Source organism: Manis javanica, chromosome 9 (assembly GCF_040802235.1).
Source record: "Manis javanica isolate MJ-LG chromosome 9, MJ_LKY, whole genome shotgun sequence".
Taxonomy (NCBI): domain Eukaryota; kingdom Metazoa; phylum Chordata; class Mammalia; order Pholidota; family Manidae; genus Manis; species Manis javanica.
The window spans coordinates 100,297,804-100,321,649 of NC_133164.1; the positions used below are offsets into that span (position 1 = coordinate 100,297,804).

A 23,846-nucleotide genomic window follows, 5' to 3' on the forward strand; every position below is an offset into this window, starting at 1 on the left:
GATTTGTTTCCCAAGATATGCTACATTCAAAAGAAAATGCTGTAAAGAGATCCAGAAATATTGAAGAATATCTCACCCCAATTTCAAAAAGGGAATAATGTAATCCATTCATATTTCCTTAAGCCACTCATTTTTACTCTCTACATGTCCTAAATGGCTAACAAGAGCCTCAAAAAAGAGCAGTAGTTCTCGACTCTGGCTATACATCATCAGGGAGGCTTTTAAACACATGGATGTCTGGGTATGGGCCTGGGAGAGATTAAGTTGCCCATGTTGCTCTAATATACAGCTATTGTCAAGAAACCACTGATGTGGAGAATCCAGAGTGCCTTGCTAGCACTCTGACACTGTCATCTACTCCCCAAGTTCTGAAGTCACTCAACATTCAGTGAGTGCTAGCCAGGAGCCAGGAACCATTGCAGGATCCTTAATCATCATCTATCTCTGGAATTAAATGCAGGAAACCTACCAGAAAAAAAAGGTTTCTCTCTCAGGAGAGACCACTCTTAGAAACAAAACAAAACAAAACAAACAAACAAAAACCCCTGCCCCATCACAATCTTGTAAGACCAATTTGCATGAGCTCCTGAGAATCTCTCTTCAGGATGACTGTTGATCTCTACCAAAGATGTCTGCATGTCCACATCATTTACCACCATTTCACCACCACCTACAAATCCCAGGAAAAGTAAAATGAGTATGAAGGGCTCTCCATTCCTGAATGAGCCCCACAGCAGCAATTGCTATTATTCTGAGAACTGTCTGCTACACTTTCAACTCCTTTTAAAGAGAAAGAGTTTTAGTAAATCCAGTCCCTAGCCATCCTGGACAAGTACATCATATCAGGATCTGGACCAAAAAAAGCACTAGGGCTGATAACTAGCTGGATTCCTCACAAATACACTAACCACAGGTACAGTAGAAAGAAAAATTAACAAGTGTTATCAAGAGAAACTGGATTTTGATCATTAAATTATCACAAGAAACAGAGAACCATCTTCTACCTTTCAAATGAGAAGATCTGGGCTAGATAGTCTGTATGAGTTAAGGTAGAACCTTGGTAACTTCTGGCTTTTTATTATACACACTCAGATTACCTGGAGATGGTATCTCAAACCCAGAGACAAACAAAAACATAAAATATATAACAAATATAAAAGCATAAAACAAAATACTAATATAAATTTTATACAATGTGAAAATATTTCCAGGCTCCAAATGCTCCCAGCTGAACAGGAAGATATTCTAGAGAAGGACATGGCATAGCACGCTGGCTTAGGGCACAAGCTCTGCCATTTAATGACTAAATGATTTGGGACAAATTCCTTCCCTGAGCTGTACCTGCTTCCTCATCAGTAAAACGGGATCACATCAGTACTTGCCCCATGGGACTGTTGGAAGGATTAAATGAGATAATATGTGAAAAATTCTTAGAACAATACTTGGCACATAAGAAGAGCACAAAAGTGATTAATCAAAACAATGCAGACATACAGATTACCTCTTCTCCTCCCTCATCTACGAGTGTCCACGTCCCAGATGCAGGTCCAGAGGAAGATGGCTTCTGCTCACTGGGCTTCATGTGGCATAGGAACTCTGCTCGATTTCTAAAGGACAAGGGAAATCATTCCAATCACATGAACACAGAAAGCCCAGGTGCATGCATTCTGGGTCTTCCACTCACCCTGAAGAAGAGTCAGCCATGGACCCATCTTCAAGTGGCTCAAATTAGTGAACAAGCAATAAGAACTGGCTGGAACTCAAGGAGACTAAAACCTCACTCACTTTGGAATAGACCCCAAGTGTTCTGAATTAGTAAGGAGGAGTAAAGCTGCAGACAAGCGGTTGTATTGGCCCAGCTCCCACACACAGGGATCCTCCATATATATGGATTGCTGCAGAACCCTCACTATAACCAGGCTTACAAAGTATGGCCAGGTAGGTGACTTTAGGGAACATGCTTTATTGAGTAAAAAAAAAAAAAAAAGAATTTATAAGGTGTAGAAGCTTTTTTGGGCAAAACAGTAAATCTAAACACAAAAACATTTTTAAGTCAAAACATCTACCATGTGTAGGGCAGGCCCCTGGATCCAGACAGTGGGAGAGAGGAACTGGGGAGAACTGCTGCCACCAGGCTTCACAGGTGTTGACTGGATCTGATGAACAGGTGTAACCAAAGAAGTTTCTTCTCTTGGACCAAAATCCAGTTCTCAGTCCCCTGTTCCTTCCTTGCTGACCTGACCCTGAAAATTCATCCATTCCTTCCTTTAACCAGGAACTTTCCTCCTTGACTTTCAGCTCTGTAGCCCTCCTGCTGCCCTTTCAACCTAGCAAGCTCCAATCCTGAAGCTCCAAATGTCCACTGCTGTCTTTAAATATGTCCACTTGTATGCCTTAATGGCTTTAATCTTAGCTCCTTATGAAAGAGCTCTCCTTTCTCTCCTTTCAATCTGTTAGGGCTGCCAACGCCCTCACGGTAACTCAGACTCAGTAGTCTACAGGACTATGACTGAACCACTCCTTTCCCCATTTTCCTTATTTGGTCACCTTCTTAATCATTTTCTGAGAAGACGACGTGTAGGCTCCCCTTTGTCTCTTCCCCACCACCATTCCCCCAATTCAGGCTTCGAGGCAGATAGGCTTTCAGGACCGAGAACCAGTAGAAGTGACATTGTTCTAGGTCACCTAGGCACAGCCTCTGCCTTCTGCCCCAGTTAAAGATGGGCCCCCTTGATGATGAGTTGGGTTCCAGAGCCCATGCAGCCAGACATCTGTAACTCTAATTCAACTAAGCAGAAGCACATCTTCTGCCTCAAGTCCTTCTTAATCTTCCTTAAATACAACTTTTACCCTTGTTCAAAAACCTTAAATTGGCACAAAGGCCAGAAAATATCAAACCTAGATCACTCTGTCTTAATGTCAAGGCCTTCTATAATCCAGCTTATCCTAGTCAGGCATCTTTATCACTGTCTCCCATGCTCCCCTTCACTCCAGCCAAGCTGCTCTCCTACCCACCCGTCCTCCACACTGCTTCCCTCACTGGTAATCTGGTCCACTGCTCACTGTTCCCACCTACAGTGCCCTCCTTACACCTCTCCTACTAAAACCTGTTCCATTCTTCAAGTCCAGCTCATCCACTTGGAACCCAGACTGACTCCTCTACTCTACTCTCTTTATTCTCTTCATTTCTATTGCATCAACCAAAGCTTCATGATTGAGCACTTCAATCTCTGTGATTTTGTTTTTCCTCTGCTACTAGAATCTCTTTTTCTAAGGAACAGATGTTCTTTTTGTCTCCCCACAGCACCTTTCATGATGACATATGACAGGAAAAGCAAACCCACTAAAATGGGAGGCCCCCGAACAAGGTTCATCATTTATACATAAGCAGTTAATTGGGTCACTTAGAAACAAAGTATCAAACCCACAGAAAATCTGCACTGTTAACTTCTGGGATGCTGACACTTCCCTTAGCCGTTCTTCAGACCTGGGCAGCTTAGGAAGCCTTTGGTAAAAAAGAAGCATTTCAGTTTCTACTTCCCAAGGCTCTTCCACACTTACTTGACCGGAGACATTAGCAGGGCAAGGGACTGCATAAAATGAAAGACCCCTGATGGGTTATTCAACACCTTGATCTGAAATCAGAAAGGAAAAGGCATACTGTAGACAACCAGCAACCCAAGCACCCACCATCTTGGTTCCCCAGCACTTGGGAAAAGGGAGCTGTTAGGAGGCAAAGATGGGCCTGGCACGGTACCCACAAGCGTGAGAGCACAGCTCTGGGTCACCCGGCAGCACCGGTGCGGCTGTACTCGGACAGCAGAAGGAGCTGAGCAGTTATGTCAGTTCCTCGTGACAGTATGGGACGAAGGACACCATGGCTATTTCAATCCAAAGATAAAACTATTTCAATCCAAAGATAAGCAAAACTTAACAAAACAAAAATCCTCCTTCTACCTAAAAAGAGTCAAACTTCTTGCCACCAAAAATACTAAAGAAAAGGTAATGTGGAGAAGTTGAACCTGGCTTCTATCCATCTATGTGGCTACTATGAGGAAGCAAACTCAAAGGCAGGCAGCAGAGAGGAGACCTGTAAACCATGTCATCACTGCCTAAGCTGGCTACATGAGAGACGGTCGATCGCACAGGCCTGGATCTCCACTAGTATGAAAGAACTTCGAGATGCTGGTGGTTTCTGTCTTACCTATACCAACCATGGTGTGAGACAGATTAACTTGGGAAGCCATGTTGAATATTATAGAAAAATGTCCTAGCAAAACTTTCTGCACAGAAATTTTACAGAATTAAATGACCAACAACTGAACTTTGCAAATCTATCTTAATTTCATCAATTATGGGTGGCCCAAGAAGTTCCAGCATAAAAACTCCTGCAAATATACACTGGATATATTTTAAGAATTTCATTTTAAATAACAGTATTTTTTAAGTAGCCCTTTTTAAAAAAAAAGCAATTTCTTCTAGCAAAATGTTTAGCAAAATCTTTCTTAACCCCCTCAGAATCAGAAGGTCATTCACCATACCTGGATGAAAGGAACAGCCCATTTACTAACACCAGCAGGGCATCGAAGAATATGGTTTAAGAGGAAGAAGTGATCTCCAGGACAACCAGCTCTTTGTAACACTGATACCTGAGCAGCGAAGGACATACAGTTTCACTATTTAAAAAGAAAAAAATCTGTATCTGGGGGCACTAGTAAAGTCACTTAGCCAATGTTTAAATACATGGAACTTTCAAAAGAATAACCAGACATAAGATTAGTTCTATTGATGGGCTGAGTTCCTACAACAGAGGCATACAGAGGCTATAAGTCTATGAACACTGGGATAAAAATCATAAGCAATTTCTCCGCAAATCTAATTTTTATTATCTAGCAAATTACAAATCACTATCATTCCTGGATATATGTGAATAGATGTAAGTCAAGTAGTGTAACCTATTCCCAGTTTGTAAGTTTCTCAAATCCATGTAAGTATGCTTGGGACCTCATCCCATATTTAAGAATTCTAAAATGAACCTAAAAAAAAGCATCCAAGGCTGCTCATTGTGAAACACAACCAATAAACACCCCCCACTCTGGAACACACCTAACAGCTGTTTCCTAAGTTTCCCAAATCCTGGTATCTTACTTTTTTCCCTTCAAAAATGTTTTAAAGCATGACTAAGTGCAACATGAAGCAAAAAATGACAAAAATAAATGATTCGGTAAATTTTTAGATCAAGATACCTATATTCTGAATAGGCATCTTGTCTTAAATTCAGTATGCTTCCCACATTTCCAATTCTTCCTAAAATGAAGACCCGAGATTTTTTTGCTTAAGGTTTATCAGAGAGAAAAAGCACTTTGTGTTTAATAATGTACCAGATAACTTATTTCCATGTGTCATAATCAAAGAAAATGTCCCTAAGTAATACATTAAATGAATTAGCTGAGAAAGCTGTTGGGAAAAAATTCATAATGAAATAAGAGATAATTCTTAAATTATCAAGGAAATAAAAGACTACTATGTCTATGTCTGTTCCCTTACCAATTTCTGCAGCCAAAGAAGAATATTGTCATGGAACTGAGTGTCTTCGTGAACTCTCCTGGTGAACATGAATAAGACACTAACGCACTCCTTTAGCTGACACAGATCAGAGGGAACGCTGTCTGTCTGCTCAGAAGCTATAAATAAAAGACAGGATTTAGTGAGTCCACATAAATGCAGTTTGGGGGAGAATCTGTAATGTCTCCACTTAAAAACAAAAACACCTCTTCAAAATATTTAGTTCAGATAAAAATCTAAGGAGAAAAGTTGCCTCAAAATATCTGAATGCCTACTAAACACATAAACCAAAAAAATTTTTAACTTTGTGACATACTTCAAAAGCAAGGGAAAATTAACTTCACCAAAATTTATTTTTTACTTAAAAAATCAGCTCTCTGGCCTAGCCCCAGCTGTTTGGTTAGTTAGAAAAACAATGAGGTGGAAGGATTTTTGCCTTTAAATGATCTTAAATATCTCTCCCAGAAATAAAAATTGCACAATTAACCATAATTAATAATTAGCACATCACACAGTAAAGGCTAATTTCTTAAAATCCAAAAAAAAAAAAAATTCAGAACATTATATAAATCCTGGACAAGCAAAAATAAAGTGCAAGAGACTGGGGATGGAAAAGTATTGGTATCAGTTTTGTACTCAAAAACTGTATTTGGACTTTGCTTGGTAACAAACATGTAAATTAGAGGACAGTAAGGGTCACTGATGATAAAAGCAAGCTCTTTGGCTTCCTAAAGAAGCAGAGAATGATAGCTACAGCACCCTGCTCCCAAGAAATGTTATTAGGGCAGATCTCGATCCTCTATTGGGGAAGACGAGGTAAAACAGCAAGCACAAATGGTCTCTCATATAATACCAATTAGTTTACAATCAATTCAACCTGACTGTACCCCTCGATTCTTCTTCATTTCACACCACAAGAGGAAGATTTTCATTTCCTACACACCTTGGCCTTGCTGATGAATTGCTAAAGTTCTCAGGACAGCGGAACTATTGAGTAATGCATAGATGTAAGACTCCACTTGCAACCTTGAGAGCACAGAAGTGTAAGAATGCAGAGCCAGCGTCTGGTGGAGGTGCTCAGATTTGGCATCAAATAGCTTCTTTAGCTCCCCCAGTGCATTTTCATTCATCTCTACTCTTTGGTAGCGATGATAACCTGAAACTCTCACTTGATCTGCACAGATACCCTAGTGGTAGACAAAAGAGTAAAATATGAAACCAGTTACTTTTTGCACTTGAAATAATCAGGCAGTAAGTATACAATGCATAGGATTCAGTACCATCTTCAAAGACCTTACAAATCAGAGTGAAGGGTCAACACTACCATGTAAATAATACTGTTCACATAGAACAATAAATCACGCATATAATTAGGTGCCAAGGAGTATGCCATCACAAATGCATCACAAGTTCAGGGAAGAGAAACCCTAAGAAATATATGGAGAAACGTGCAAGAACATAACAGGACTTGTCCCTATGACTCTGATGACTGATACCTTACTTTCTACCCTATAAACACTGAAGTCAATGCAATATTCCCACAACTTCAAGGGACCTCAAAATACTGCTGTACCTACTCTCATCATTCTTTGTGATTCTGCCCAAAAGAAACCCCTCTCCTTTACAATACTGACACCTTCAACTGTGCTCTTGATTCTACACTCTTTTTCAATAGTTTCAAATGCTGCCCTCTCCACAGACTCTTTTTCATCTACCAAGAGAAACACAGGTCTCCCAATGAACAAGGACTAAGGGGAGGAGAAATCACATTTTGCCTTGATATCTCATCCAGCTTCCCTTCACTGCCAAATTGTTAAGAGTGGTCTTTTCCGTCTTGTCATCCCCTCCAGAACACTCTGAAATGGCTTTCCTGGAGGTCACCTTGGCTACCCTAGGATCACATCTCATTGCCTTTCCTCTTTCCTCACCATCTCTCATCCTTGTTCTATGGATCATCCTGTCCTTGATACTCGCTACCCATTGGATGTTCCTGGCTTTATATGCAAGGTCACAAATGAAAATGATCCACAGGCTGCATGTGATCTGGAAATATGACTTGCTTAGCCTCTACTGTGTACGTGTGTGTGTGTGTGTGTGTATGCGTGTGTATATTTCGTTCTACATTTACAATTCAGGATCCCTCACATAAAAATTCAGACTTCTTCTGTTGCTTTCCTATACACTAATGATGAACTAGCAGAAAGAGAAATCAAGAAAACAATTACATTCACAATTGCATCCAAAAGAATAAAATACCTAGGAATAAACCTAACAAAGGAAGTGAAAGACCTATACCCTGAAAACTACAAGACACTCTTAAGAGAAATTAAAGAGGACACTAATAAATGGAAACTCATCCCATGCTCTTGGCTAGGAAAATTAATATTGCCAAAATGGCCATCCTGCCTAAAGCAATCTACAGATTCAATGAAATCCCTACCAAAATACTGATAGAATTCTTCAATGAACTAGACAAATTGTTCTAAAATTCATATGGAACCACAAAGACCCTGAAGAGGCAAAGCAATCTTGAGAAGGAGAATAAAGCAGAGGGATCTCGCTTCCCAACTTCAAGCTCTACTACAAAGCCACAGTAATCAAGACAATTTGGTACTGGCACAAGAACAGACCCACAGACCAGTGGAACACAATAGACAATCCAGATATTAACCCAAACACACATGGTCGATTAATACACAATAAAGGAGCCATGGATATACAATGGGGAAATGAGAGCCTCTTCAACAACTGGTATTGGCAAAACTGGACAGCTACATGTAAGAGAATGAAACTGGATTATTTTCTAACCCCATACACAAAAGTAAACTCAAAATCGATCAAAAACCTGTGAATGTAAGTCATGAAACTATGTGCAGCACAGAGAAGACAAGTAGTGATTTTACAGCATCTCACTACACTGATGGACAGTGACTAATGGGGTATGTGGGGGGGACTTGGTGAAAGGGGGAGTCTAGAAAACATAATGTTCCTCATGTACTTGTAGATTAATGATACCAAAATAAAAAATAATAAAAAAATTAAAAAGACATATGCACCCCTATGTTTATCGCAGCACTATTTACAATAGCCAAGAAATGGAAGCAACCTAAGTGTCCATCAGTAGATGAGTGGATAAAGAAGATGTGGTACATATACACAATGGAATATTATTCAGCCATAAGAAGAAAACAAATCCTACCATTTGCAACAACCTGGATGGAGCTAGAGTGTATTATGCTCAGTGAAATAAGCCAGGCAGAGAAAGACAAGTATCAAATGATTTCACTCATTTGTGGAGTATAAGAACAAAGAAAAAACTGAAGTAACAAAACAGCAGCAGACTCACAGAACCCAGGAATGGACTAAAAGTTACCAAAGGGAAAGGGACTGGGGAGGATGGATGGGAAGGGAGGGATAAGGGGGAAAAGGGGGCATTACGATTAGCATACATAATGTAGGGTGGGGGCACGAGGAAGGCAGTATAGCACAGAGAAGACAAGTAGTGATTCTATAGCATCCTACTACGCTGATGGACAGTGACTGCAATGGGGTACGTGGTGGGGACTTCATAATGGGGGGAATCTAGTAACCATAATGTTGCTCATGTATTGTACATTAATGATACCAAATTAAAAATTTTTTTTTTAATTCAGATTTCTAGCTTCTCTGGAAAAAATCAAAACATGTGGCAGTGCTGGACCAACACAACCTCACAGGAAGAATCAGCTGGAACTCGAGAGCAGCTGCCCCTACTGGATAAGGAGGAGCTTACACAGTGATCACCATCCCACTTAGCCTACTTCACTCATTCTGGTTACCTGCTTGGCCCCAAATTCGACTGCTAATTCCTGTACTGGTTTATTCTGGGCTAACAGGCTTGGTGTGGTTATAAGAAGCAGACTCCAGACCTGGGAGGCATCATGGGGAACAGCTGCTCAACTGTAAATCCCCCAGGTTCCTGAAAGCTTTACAGAACACTAATCAAAAATACCTGTACAGATAACTGTTCTTCCTTAAAGTGCCAGAGTCGACTTTTAGCATTTTGGCAATCAGATGCCAGAGCAAACAGCTCGGCTTCAGCAAGCAGCAGTTGCTGCCTACATCGTGAGTAGTTCAAAAGCAACTCATAAAATTCATGCCTGTCCTGATGAGCCATGCTATCAAATTCTTCTAAATATGACTCAACATTTTCCAGCCATGAACCAGGCTCAAAGATTTTTAGCTGTTCTTTTGTAAACGCTACTAGCTCTGGTTGAGATGGGAGCTCCGGGTAGAGTCGCTCATTATGAAGCAAAGGTCGCACTGCCACCAAAGCTGGTACTTCTCCAGCAATTTCAGCTGGCAACTGGGGATACAGTTTTTTCACTCTAGGTAGCTGAAAAATGTCTTTGGCTTCACAAGAACTCTGCAAGCCCACATTTTGTAGCACCTCTGAAGAAAGGTCCAAGGCTTGTTTGCCTTCTTTCCTATCCTGAGTTTCTATGACCTGCAAATTTTCTATTTCTTGCTGAGTATAAGAAAAATTCAATTTCAGTGAGCTTTCAGAAAGTCCACATGGTGCCAATTTATCTTCCTCAACTTCTGTAAAGTTCTTGAGGGTTTCTACTTGGGTTCCAACACTGTCTCCAGGGTCGACCTTGGGCTTGAATGCATTGTCCCCAGCACAGGCTCTGACCTCCTCTCCTTCCTTTGGGGTCTCTGGGGCACCTGTCAGAGACTCTTCTTTGCTTATAGTTAAGGAGGTGAGTAGTACATCAAACATTTCATGCTCACTTGGTCCACTGGCATCGTTCTGTAGCTGGGAGTCAGTTAATACCTTCTGACTGTCTCTTTTGAATTCACAAGCCAGAGGAGGGAATTCCAGCTCTCTGGAGGTTTCTGGAAGGGAGACTTCAATGGACTCTTCCCTCTGAAGGGTTTCATATTTCTTCTTTTCCTAAAAACAAGATTTATAATGTGAAATAATTTACAATATAATAACTGATGTTTTCAACATGAGAAATTTTTTAATTGTACACAAAATCTAAATTTTGTCATTTGACAAATGGAATCCAAATTCACTTCACAAGCAATGTTTCATATTTCATATTACTCAATTTTGAGTATGTTGAATTTGGGTAATTCACAATTCTCGTCCCAACAAAGGAAGACATCAGAAGAAGCAGCAAATTGTGACTGAAAAACAGAGGAGGTAAGTCTCACCTCCTGCTAGAGGTCCATTTTGCTAGAGGTCAAGTGAAACAGAGCAATCTTCGGCTATCGGAAGCCTCAACAGTTCTCTCTTCATTTACACAAACATACGCAAAACTCAGGCAGAAAAAATTAGAACTCTTCCCTACGGAAGAATTCCAATTAATAAATGTAGATGGAATGAGAAACAGAAAATCACCTTTAAAACACCATGGTAATAACTGCCACAGGCAAGATCTACTGCTGGGTGCTAAACCAAGTGAAAATGTAAGCAAAAACAGAGTATTCACATAGTCTCAAAGCATCTCCTAAATATTTAATAATTACAAAGAGAAGTTTCAGGGGAGAATCCTAGAAGACAACACCTTAATCAGGTGATCAAGGTTAATGTCACCAGTAACAAGGACATCTCCATTCGATGTTCTGAGATGTTCACCACCTACTTTGGTATCCTTTGCAATAATGTATAATCTCCCTCTCATCATAAGAAAACACCAGGCAAAAATCCAAGTAAGGGACAGTCTACAAAATACCTGAAGTGCCACAGTCCCCAAGGAAAAGACAGGACCAAGGAGCTATCAAGAGATTGGAGGAAACTCTGCAGACATGACAACTAAATGCAATGTGGGATCCTGGGTTGGCTCCTGGAACAGAAGGAGGACACGGGAAAACTGCTGAAATCCAAGTATGTTCTCTCTTTTAATTAACAGCATTATACCAACATTAATCTCTTGGTTGTGATAAATGTTCTACACCATAAAATTTATGGTTTTATAAGATAACATAAGAGGATGTTGGATGAAGGGTAGTACATGGAATTCTCTGTGTATTAGCAACTTTTCGGTAGTCCAAAATAATCTTTGAAAAAAGACAAAAAGAAGACTGACCCTTAAAAAAATTAAGTAAAATGAAAATGTCTATTTAAAAAAAAAATCTCAGGCACTAACACAAACTAGAAACATAGGAAAACAGAATGATGAAGAAAAAATTACAGAACAATAATTTAAATAAAATCATTAAATTCAAACAACTAAAAAAAATGACTGAATCACTCAAATACTTCCCTTCCACTATGAAATTTTCAGGAAGGCAAACATGAGCTACACAAGTTATCAGTGATTTTGGATTACGCTATCCAGCAAATGTCCAGCCAAAGGAAAGTTGACAACCAAAAAAGTAAGATATTTATTTGTATGTACTTAATGTTAGTTAAGAAAAGATGAATATTTTTGAAATGGCATTTAAAGTCAGCTTGCTGGTAATGAATATGGCTACCAAACATTTACAAATGGTAGTGATTTAAGAAGCAATGTACCTTTCCAAAATTACCTTTATCCATACTGTGGACTGTGGAAATTAAACTCGGAGTTTAGCTACACAGCGCATATCAACCAGTGTGCTAAACTGCATAAAATCATGAATAACAAGAAAGCATTACATGAGTATTTATAAGAAAATGAGAAAGTAGGTCCAACTGCACTGCAATGATGTTCAGCACACTTGATATAATAGATTTATTGGACTGGGAGGTCAACAAGAAAATTAGAAGAGGGAAGCCAACAGTTACCACAGTGAGAGAAAAACTGATGTACTGGTCAGGGCAGGGGCCAAATTTGAGTAAGCTGAACAATCAAAAATGAAACTAAGAAAACAATTTCATTTACAAAGAACAAAGAACAAAATACTTAGGAATATCTACATCATGCTAAAAAGCTTCTCTATAGCAAAGGACACCATCAATAGAACAAAAAGGCATCCTACAGTATGGGAGAATATATTTGTAAATGACATACCTGACAAGGGGTTAACATCCAAAATATATTAAGAACTCACATGCCTCAACACCCAAAAAGCAAATAACCCTATTAAAAAATGGGTGGAGGATAAGAACAGACACTTCTCTAAAGAAGAAATTCAGATAGCTAATAGGCACATGAAAAGATGCTCTACATTGCTAATTATCAGGGAAATGCAAATTAAAACCACAATGAGATATCACCTCACACCAGTTAGGATGGCCATCATAGAAAAGACTAGGAACAACAAATGCTGGCGAGGATGCGGAAAAACGGGAACCCTCCTGCACTGTCAGTGGGATGTAAAATAGTTCAACCATTGTGGAAGGCACAATGGAGGTTCCTCAAAAAACTAAAAAACAGAAACCCCATTTGACTCAGGATTTCCACTCCTAGGAATTTACCCAAAGAATGCAGGAGCCCAGTTTCAAAAAGACATATGCACCCCTATGTTTATCGCAGCACTATTTACAATAGCCAAGAAATGGAAGCAACCTAAGTGTCCATCAGTAGATGAGTGGATAAAGAAGATGTGGTACATATACACAATGGAATATTATTCAGCCATAAGAAGAAAACAAATCCTATCATTTGCAACAACATGGATGGAGCTAGAGGGTATTATGCTCAGTGAAATAAGCCAGGCGGAGAAAGACAAGTACCAAATGATTTCACTCATCTGTGGAGCATAAGAACAAAGCAAAAATTGAAGGAACAAAACAGCAGCAGCAGCAGACTCACAGAACCCAAGAATTAACTAACAGTTGCCAAAGGGAAAGGGACTAGGGAGGGTGGGTAGGGAAGGAGGGAGAAGAGGAATAAGGGGCATTACGATAGCACACATAACGTGGGGGGGGAGGGGGCACGGGGCAGGCAGTATAGCACAAAGAAGACAAGTAGTGACTCTATATCATCTTACTACCCTGATGTGACTGTAATGGGGTATGTGGTGGGGACTTGATAATGGGGGGAATCTAGTAACCACAATGTTGCTCATGTGAATGTATATTAATGATACCAAAAAAAAAATACTTAGGAATAAATTTAACAAAAGAAATGTAAAACTTATACTGGAAGTTACAAAATATTATTAAAAGAATTTAAAGGCTTACTAAATGGAAACACGTCTTATATGCATGAATCAGATCACAATACTGTTAAGATGGCACTACTCCTCAAATTGATAAACAAATTCAACACAATCTCATCAAAATCCCAGCTGCCTTTTTTGTAGAAAGTGACAAGCTCATCCTTAAACTCATACAGAAATGCAAGAGACACAGAAAAGACAAAACAATCCTGAACAAGAAGAACAAAGTTGGAGATCTCACACTCGGCAATTCCAAAACCTATTACATAAAGGCAGTTTGGTGCTAGCATAGCGATAGAAAGATCAATGGAACAGAATTGATAATCCAGAAATACCCTTCAAATTACAGTTAACTGATTTTCGACAAGGGTACCAAGAAAATACAATGGGAAAAGAATAGTCTTCAACAAATGATGATGAACTGGATACCCATAAAATGAAATTCGATCCTTAAATATCACATGCAAAAATTAACCCAAAAAGGATCACAGACGTAATGTTAAGAGCTAACACTTTAAAACTCTTAGAAGAAAGCATAGCAGTAGATCTTAACGACTTTGTGTTAGGCAAAGCCTTCTTAGACATGACACCAAAAGTTCAAACAACAAACAGATAAACTGGACTTCATAAAAATTAAAAATTTTTGTGCTGACAATGAAACCATTATGAAAGTAAAAAGACAACCCCACAGAATATTTGCAAATAAGTTATAAGGGGCTTATCCAGAATTAAAGAACTCTTCTAACTCAATGATAAAATGAATAACCCAGTTTAAAAATGGCAAAAGATCTGAGTAGACATTTCTCCAAAGATATACAAATGGCACATAGAAAGATGCTCATCATCATTAACCACTAGAGAAATTCAAACCAAAATCACAATGAGATACCATGTCACATTCACCAGCAGGACCATTTAAAAACAGGTAATAAGCAATTTCAAGGATGTAGAGAAATCAGGACCTCCATACAATGCTGGTGGCAATGTGCTATGATGCAGCCACCATGGGAAGCAGTTTGGCAGTTCCTAACTGTGGTGATGGTTGCATGACCCAATGATAACACTAAAAACCAACAAATTACACACTCTAAACAGGTGGATTGTACAGTATGAGAATTGTATCTCAATAAGATGTTAAAAATAAAGAGATTCTTAGAATTTAATGAGTTGAATAAAAAAATTAAGTAAGTAGAGACTGGAATATGAAATAGAGGAAGAAGATTTTTATTTCTCTTTTCTTAAGCTGTAAGATCTCTGGAGTTGTTAAACACTAACTGGCAGACAAGACAGGAAGTTGGAAGCAAGCACAAGCTGGGCTCACATGACCATGGCCACCACAAACCACCACACTCCCCCAGCCACAGGCTACCCAGAGCCTGCCTCTCCATTCAGTCCCCCAAGCCAGTGTAACCTTCTTCTGTCCCATATCATCCCATTCCAACCTCACTTCACCACTTCCTCTCTCACTGCCAGGCATGCTACTTGCAATTTCAAATTTTTCCCCTCCACTAAACAGAATGAAGTCTCCAGCTGCTAATCCCAATTTGCCTGTCCACTTTCAGCAGATTTACCCTCCTGGGAATAACCATAGCTGTAATAAAAGGAACAGATGTGGTTAGGTAATCAATCAGTTTTTTAAAACTTCCTAGCCCTTCCCAAAACACTTAAGCCTTTCTTTAGGTTTTTATTTCCCCGGGGGCTGAACTCAGTGCTTCTCAGGGTTTCAAAGGTGGAAACAAAAGAGACTCTATCTTTGCCTGTTACGGAAGTTAGGTCCAAAGAGGAATTAAGCTGGAGTTGCCCAGAGAAGGAGGTCAGGGGAGGAGAGAGAAGCCAGTGCTTTGAATCAAATGAACTAGCCTGACCAGGGAAGGCAAGCTGGAGCGTACTATGGACAACTGTGGGATGCACAACTGAGCGAAGGCCTGACCCTGCTCCGTCACAGATCCAGGGATAGGGCAGTACCTCTGGGTGCCTATATGGAAGGAGAGGGGATTTGCTGAGATCAGCACCAGTGCCACAGCCTCAGGTGCAGTGATGAGCTCCCCGTGGCTCACTTCATTTCTCCAAACAACAGAATAGGCGAGCAGGTCCTAAACGGTCCCCAAGCCTCTGCCCCACCACCAGTTCATCCCACCTTAAAACACTGCACTGCATAACACAAAACAGTCACAGCTCTTCACTCAATGACAGACTGACTCTTCACTCTAGCATCCAGTGCCTCTGATGACTCAGGGAGTATCCCGCCCCAAGACAGAGCACCCCAACACTTCTGCATAGGCTTTACTTGTCAGTGGGCCCTTGTCACAGGCTGCCATATATGGTTATTTGTCTTTATGTTCTGTTTCCTCCCAAATAGACCACAAGTGAACTGAAGTCAAGAACTATTATAATGTCTTTGGATCTGACCTGCCTCTGATTTTTGACACTGGGCTCAATAATTTCCTGAGACAATAGTGATGACCTGTAATTCACAAGAATTTGTGAGTTATCAACTATGCACTGAGCCACGTACTACTATTCTAAGATGAAGAGATTACTGAATTATCCAACAAATATTTACACTTATCATGAATGTGCCCTGGCTGGCACATTCATAAGTTTATTTTTACATGCCTCTCGGAAAGAAGTGGGAATATCCAAGGAACTGAGAAGAAACTGAAATTTTATGCCAAAATCTGAATCTGTTCTTACACTTAACACAGAAAACTTCATTTAAACATAAAGCCAGCTTTCAATTACTTTGCCTACTTTAGTTAAAATATATAGAACATACTGTACATATAATCATTACAGCTCAGAAAATAAAATTCAAACAAAACTCCACATGTATCAAGTCATGTATGCAAAAATTAGTATTTATATAATTTCATTTGAAGCAAAAGGCATGCTTCTTACAACTGAAAATGACCAATTAAGAAAAATCTGCATTTATTATTGATCCCTATGTAAGTTACACAGAGAACCAATTTAAAAATAATCACGAGAAAAAATAATCAAGAAATCTTACAAAAATGGAAGAATTGTAAATAACATTAGAAGAACATACTTAACTGTACATTAAATATGCCCTGGAGTGTTAGTGTATGCATGGAGGGAAAACTAAAGAACACACAACAGACTGTTCCTGACTGTTATCTCCAGGAAATGAAGTGGGGTTTCATTTCATTTCTGAGCTGTACTTACCTGTGTGTGTGAGTGTATACTCATAAGCACTTTTTGTAAGCAACGAGCTCTTGTGTAATCAGAAAAAAAATAAGTTTTTTTTCTTTTAAGAACACTTTTATGGGATTATTTGAAAGGCAGGGTCTGTTTATCATTAAGTCTGTATCCACAGCACCAAGCACAATGCCTGGCACAGAACAGATAAGAAGGCACTGGACACATGGGTCCAATATCAGCTCCAGAGCTCTTGGGGCAATTTTATCAGTTCTCCTTGGTATATGTAATAGTGCTCTGCAAGTGAAAAAGCTTCGGAAGAAAGCTGGGATTGTACATTTTGCTATGAATACATCTCCTCTTGGCTGCCATTTCTTTTGTGTTGCTCTTAATCTTACTTCACATATCAGCAACATTTTGTATGTTTGATATCTTCCTTCCCTCATACACTTTTTTCACTCAGCTTCCAGGACCCTCCACTCACAGTTAAGAGCGCTGCTGGCACCTCAAAATCCAAATCACCTTCAATAAGGATGACCTTGACTGCTTATTTAAAAGTGTTACCCTTCCCAATCTCTCACCAGTACTCCCTAACTCCTCATCCTGTTCTTGTTCTTTTTTCCAAAGTATTTATCATACTCTAACATAAAATTATATTTACTTTTATGGGGTTTTGTCTTCTCCCTCTAGAACGTAAGCTCCATTAAGACCAGGTTCTCTGTGACTGGTGAGTGTACATTCAACAAATAAATGGACTTTACGTGACACAGAAGATAAACACTAACAGACAGCATCTCCCAAGTTCACTTCTGTAACTACACATGGGAGGAAGGGGCTCAGTCATCTAGGGTGAGGAGCAAGAGGGGATGGGGATTTAAACGTCTTCCTATCATCAGCTTCACACTTTCAGTTATCAGGTTCTGTTACCAGCTTTCTGGGCCACATCTCAGTCTGTCCTTAGCAACTATCCTACCCTCTTTCTCTAAGTAAGTTATTGGCATTCTGAATTTAGAACTTCTGAACATCTGAACATTCTGACTTAGAAATACTTTTCATGACTGTAAAATACACTGCTTCTGCAGACTAAATCCAAATCTAAAAATTGACTACTCTTAATCCAGAATCTATCAACAAAGCCAAGGTCTTCTGAGGTTGGGATATTTTAGCAGAAGATGATACTAAAAGAATGAAAACATTATTAGGACTATCTCTTAGGAATCAGGTGATAACTACAACCTAATAATGTAAGGTCATCTACCAGATGATTAACACTGAAGAATGTAGGTCAGCTACTGGGTAAAATCCAGAAGCCACTTACACAATCTGAAGGCAACAGCACATGACATTCCTCACTTCCTGAACTGAGTCTTAGAACTACTTTATGGCTCCGTAAACAGGTGCCAAATTATTCCACAGATGGTAAAGGTTTCATTAATGTAGGACTTCATCATCATGGCCAAACCACAGCCAGTACTAATAAACAAATCTATTTACTCTAAAAGAATAAGTAATTTTTCTACTTTGACAAGTAAGAGGTGCTGTGGACTTTTTCATTTGTTTTTTCATCCTAGTTGGAGGAAATTTACTATAGTAAATTCTTCAGAGTGACAAAGCTTGGAAATTCTTCAATACTGGCATCTACTTCTTCATTCAACAAACGCTATCAAGTGTCTACAGTGGTTATTGTAGGTAACTGGGAACTGTGATACTGGGAACAAGACAGGTCCCTCCCTCCGTGAGTACAGCTAAAGGGAGAAGAGAGATGTTGATAAAGTAACAAGTGAGGTGAGTGACACAAAGGGGTGCAGAGGGCCACAGAGGAGTCAGGAACATGGGGGTGCAAGGTTGAAGACAATGATGAAAGAAAGTTTCTCTAAGCAAGTACTGTTTAAGGAGAGAAATCATGAATGAGCAGCAGCTAGTGAGGTGAAAAGAGGCAAGAAGTGGTGACATGGCAGAGGAAGCAGCATGTGCAAAGGCCCTGAAGGAGGAAAGGACTTACATGGCTGAGAATCAGAAAAAGATGGTAGGGCAAACCCAAGACTGAGGAGAAAGACACAAGCCAGATTGTTTAGGACCCAGAGTCATGCTAAGAACTTTGGACTCCAGTTTCTGGGCAACAGGAAACCTTTGAAAGGTTTTAAGGAGAGGAGTTGACAGGTTGTTTTCTGTTTTTAAAATATCAACCCAGGTTTAATTTAGAGAAATGGGCAAGAATGAACTGAGGGGCCAGTTTAACAGAAATCCAAGAACTCTTCCTTGGAGGATCGTAGTAGTGCTTAGGATGGACAGAAATGGGCATAATCAAAAAAATATTGAGAAAATACAACTAGTAAGACTTCGTGACTGATTCGATTTGGAGAGTGAAAAAAAAGTATGTGTCAAGGATTTCCATTTTGACCAAACAGCTCTAGAATGAAGGCCTCTGCACAAATTTTAACAAATTAACAGGTTTGTGCAGGAAAGTCACCCAAAATGTGTCAACAAAATTAGTAATTGGTTTTTCATGATGGATTTTAAATCTTAAAGCTTTTTAGTTTACTCTAGAAACCCTGTTGTAAATGAAATAACTTACAGAGAATCCTTTTAACTGAATGATTTTAAGTACTTTTAAATAATATTCTATCACTAGATAGACATACAGACATTAGAAATAATTATTAAGCTATCACATTGACATTTTTGGATTTAACTTGAGTTGTCTAACTGCATGACTTTGAGCTTAACATTTAACTTCTCTAAGCCTTACTTCTATGAACTCATTAAAATTTAAAAAACCTGGAAATTAAGACTTAAGATTCTGCTCTCTACATATGACTGATGTTTACATGTCAGGCACTGCTATATCCTAGGTTCAAGGAATGTATGCATGGTTGACCAATGCCTTTTTTTCACCTCCCTTGTCTGGACAGTTCTTTACCAGCCACTACAATTCAAAATTTCTTCTCTTAAAAATGTTCATGAAATTAGGTAGCAAACTGACTTTCTCCCCCAGAGTAACTCCTCACATACCTGGGTATGCTGATGTGCAGAACTCCATTAGAGCCTTCTTTAAAAAAAGCATAATGAGAGAGAGCCATGTAAATCATTTACAGTTCATTAAGTACCCTACCTTGGAATACTACTCTTCTGTCAAAACCTCGTTCCCATGAGAAAATCGTATTTGGGTGCCATTTTTGAGTTACACCTGCTCTGGAATATCACCCACTTATAGGAAAATAAATTTCCATTAACTGTAGTATTATCGTCCTTAATTCCCTAATGTTAAGTCCAGTTTCAGGTAAGCCAAAATTACCTAGGTCCAGCCATCCAAGGGCACCATTAAATCAGTTCACTGTAAAAATTCATCATTTCAAAAAAAATGTAGGAGAGCAAAAAAAAAAACAAAAAACCGTACCCAAAAATAAAACAAACCGACAAAGGAAACCCAGAAAATTCAAATCCATCCCTACTGTGTGCTTCCCGCCTTGTTTCAATCTCTGGACATTCGTTCCACAACAGAAAAGACCAGAATAATGACAAATAAACAACAGCAGCACCATTATCACTTTGAATTTTAAGAGGAAAAAGGCACATCACTACAGTCTGCTTTCTCGCTACCCAAAAAGCCCTGCCCAAGGACACATTCTCCGCCTGGAGGAGAGGTCTCCTCTCTTCTCACGCATGAGAGGGACTGAAATGTTCCCAGGTTATAAAAGAGAAAAAGGGCCGAAGCAAAGACGAAGCTGGGAAGGGCAAGGCTTCACGGCGGGAATCCAGACCCAGGGGGGTAAAGTCCAGAAGAAAACGGAGAAGGAAGAGCCCGGAAAGATCTGAGGAGGAAAAAGAAAATACGGGCTCCTGACAAAGTCTGGCAGGGGAGAGAGGAGAATACAGAAACAGTTCTGGTGTCAAGGCACGGTGGAATCAAATCCTGGGCGGTGTGCGCAGAATATGCGGAGGACTCAGGGGATGCGTAGAGCTGCTGCTGAGGTCCAAGAGAGGAAAGGGGAGACAGCACAGTCCCCTGGGTCTTGGGAGGGTGGCAGGGGATCCTCACCTTAGTTTTGGTCCGGGAGGCCTTTGCCTTGGCCCGGCGCTGGGGTCTCACCGCCTCGGCCATAGCGCCTGCAGCGGCGCCGTCGCGGTTTGTTTATGTCAAACCCCTGCACCTCCCACAACCTGCCTGGTACCGAACTCATCATATGACTGGCGCTCCACCACTCCCCGGGAAGGGGCGGCAACTCGGAGCCTCTACGGGCTGCAACGTAGGACAAAGCACTCTGAGAGGCCTTTCACTGGAGGATGGTGGTCCTGCCCCCTTTGCCCAGCCCCGCCCCTGGCCTGAGCACTGGCCCTCCAGGCCCCGCCCTGCGTGCCGGTTTCCTGAGGTTGTTCCGGTTACAGCTGCTGCTCTAGGCCGACAGGTCACTACCCTCTCTCCGGTCCGACTGAGCCGTACTCAGTCTGGAACCCGCCTGCGGACACCTCACCTTCCGTTTCCTTAAAAGAGCCTAGAGAGAGATGCTTGTCAATCGTGTTTTGAACTTTAGTTAACCAAATCCAGTCAGTTAGCTGAACTCTCTGCTTTGGGCATTAGGAAAGAACCTTGATACCCATGGAGACGGGCATTTCAGTTTCCTTTTTTGTAAAGGGAAATGTAGGGACCGAGGGCAGGCTGCCCAAGATGTACCACTGTGACCTGCAGATTATTTTGAGTTGAAAAACCAGCAAGGCCCAAAAGACTCAGGAGGATCCTTTTGACCTTCTACCACCACCCCCCAGGACTGCGTAAAAATAATTTAGACAGGAACTACTCCAGGAGGAGAGCTGTCACCACAGACAGCTATACTATAATGTGAACTAGGTGTGGTGGACGGGGAGGGATGTGGCTACATTGGTTAAAATTTCTGTGCTCCCTAGTTTCTGTGCTGCCCCACCAAGTGTTTTATCACACATTTTTACTCTTCACATTCCTGTGAATCATTTACCTTTTTCTTTGAAGTCTCAGACCCCCAGCCTTTCTCCTAATTCAGGATGATATGCATACCTCATTCTCTTCGACTGTCTTTGGAACCCATGTCTAGGCTTCCCCATAGGTAGGTAATTACATTTGGTTTTTTTCTCCTGTTAATCTGTCTTATGTCAGTTTGATTCTTAAGCCAGCTAGAAGAACCTCCAAGGGTAGAGGAATTATCTTCCTCCCCAACAGGAAAGATGATATTGCCTTTTCCAGTGTAGTAAAGATTAGATAAGCCAATCATGAAAAGTACTTCATAGTGTTGTCAACAGTCCAAACCGTGGAGATCTCCCTGCGCACTAGGTGAGACCACAACCAGTGGGAGGGTTCTTGACTCTGATCAAGAAAGAATTCATAAGCAGGTACAAGAAAAAGGCAGTTCAAAAAAGCAGAGTACACACTAGAAGGGAATGCAGGCATCCTCCAGAGATGAGCAGCATGGTGGGTATTGGGTTGGGTGGTCTTATAGCTGGAGTTTAAGATGGGATGGAATATTGATCAGGTTAGGTGGGGTTTTCTCAGAATAGAGAGGGGATTTCTGGGAAAATAGGGTGACACCCTCTTTTTTTCCTTAGATGATCTTCCTCAGAACTGTCATGCTGCCAAGGGGCATGACTTTTAGTATGCTAATGAGTATATAATGTACTTAGAAGTGAAGTCCGGGTCAATTTCTCCTCCATGCTGGAATTAGTTTTGGCAGGCCTGATATCTATACCCTTCATCTTTACATCCCACAACAACAGTTTAGACAGGATGTTTAGAATATAAACAATCATCTAATTGAATGTAAATACTGGCAAAATTCCCCAACCCTCTCCCTGCTCATGGCTGGCTATCCACCTACTGTAACAGTAGTGACAAGCATGTTAGTAAATGGTAGTTTTTGTCATTGCTATACATATCCCAGGCAGGAAAGAGATGTCTGAGTTGAAAAGGACAGACAAAAAAGAAATGACATGTAAGACCCATAGAAGTATTCTTAGTATAGATTTTATAGACCTTGCTTCATTTAAAAATTCCAGATGTGAAAAACTTGGCACAACAACCTTTCCCAGCTCTGCAATTTCTTTTACCCAAAGCCTTTAGTGCCTCTTAAAATATAATTTCTTTTTATGTCTGGCATCTCACCTAGAATGTAAGATCCTCAAGGGCAGGGTTCCATGTATTGTTCCCTGATGTATCCCAAGGGCCTCTAGAAAACTGGCCAGCTGCATAGTAGATGCTCAGTAGATAAGAGGTGAATGGAACAAATGAATATGAGTGGTTTTGTCTGCTTGTGGGTGTAACCCGGAGGGGGGGGAGAATATTTTCCCAGCCCAGGGCAAAATACCTTTGAAATTGAAATCAGTCAAAGGGAGAAATAAAGTGGGAGAAAACCATTTATTGCTTACAAGTAGTCATCCACTTCTCACCTGTGTCTCTCATGACCCAGTTGCAAAAGGGGACCCCACCCAACCTCTCCGGTCCAGATATGCCCTTGCTCTTCCTTGTAATTAGCTATTGATATGAAGATGGCCTACTTTTCTCCACCTCTTGGAAATACCTATTGATACGGAGATGCACTAAGCCCAGGTGAAAGATTCTGGAAATATTTCAATTTTACCCACAGTGGGTTAAGATAGTTGAGATGGCTTGTATGGGGGGGAAATAAAACAACCCATCCACTGGTAGCATACTCTAGAAAGCAAAACCCAGGAATATGGCATGAGAAATGGAAAGGACTTCAGATGTGCAGTGTGCACAGTGTCTTGTTTATGAGTTAGTTGATCATATAAAATACAGTCCTGTTAGGCAGAAAGACAGACATGAGCAGGATGAAAAGATGGGGGACCCACCAAGACCTCAGGGAGTTAATCAGATAAAGCCAGAGAGCCAGAGATAAGTCAGAGAGTTAATTAAATGAAGCCACAGGGACAAAGAGTGACTTGAAGGACACAGACACTCTCCAGATTAAAAAAAAAACCTCAGAGTACAGGCACTCCTCAGATAAAAATGTCAGAGTGCAGCCCATGTCTTCAATCCTCCAATCAGATAAAGCCCCCAAGGC

The 23,846-nt window shown here is 40.4% G+C and overlaps 1 protein-coding gene across 6 annotated transcripts in view; it reads right to left on the reverse strand.

The window, feature by feature from the left end:
- EPG5 (ectopic P-granules 5 autophagy tethering factor) overlaps positions 1-20,978 on the reverse strand; it is a 102,391-nt gene extending 81,413 nt beyond the window's left edge. For 3 of the 6 annotated variants that reach the window (XM_073212982.1, XM_073212981.1, XM_073212980.1), the window contains exons 1-7: positions 20,840-20,978; positions 9,557-10,501; positions 6,509-6,752; positions 5,548-5,684; positions 4,542-4,649; positions 3,562-3,635; positions 1,502-1,607 (exon numbers count right to left, since the gene is read on the reverse strand). In XM_073212982.1, the coding sequence (XP_073069083.1) occupies positions 1,502-1,607; positions 3,562-3,635; positions 4,542-4,649; positions 5,548-5,684; positions 6,509-6,752; positions 9,557-10,501; positions 20,840-20,902 (1,677 nt within the window). In that variant the 5' untranslated portion in view covers positions 20,903-20,978. The other 3 variants (XM_073212983.1, XM_073212984.1, XM_073212985.1) reach the window with 3 other exon arrangements.
- Positions 20,979-23,846: the final 2,868 nt, after the last annotated feature.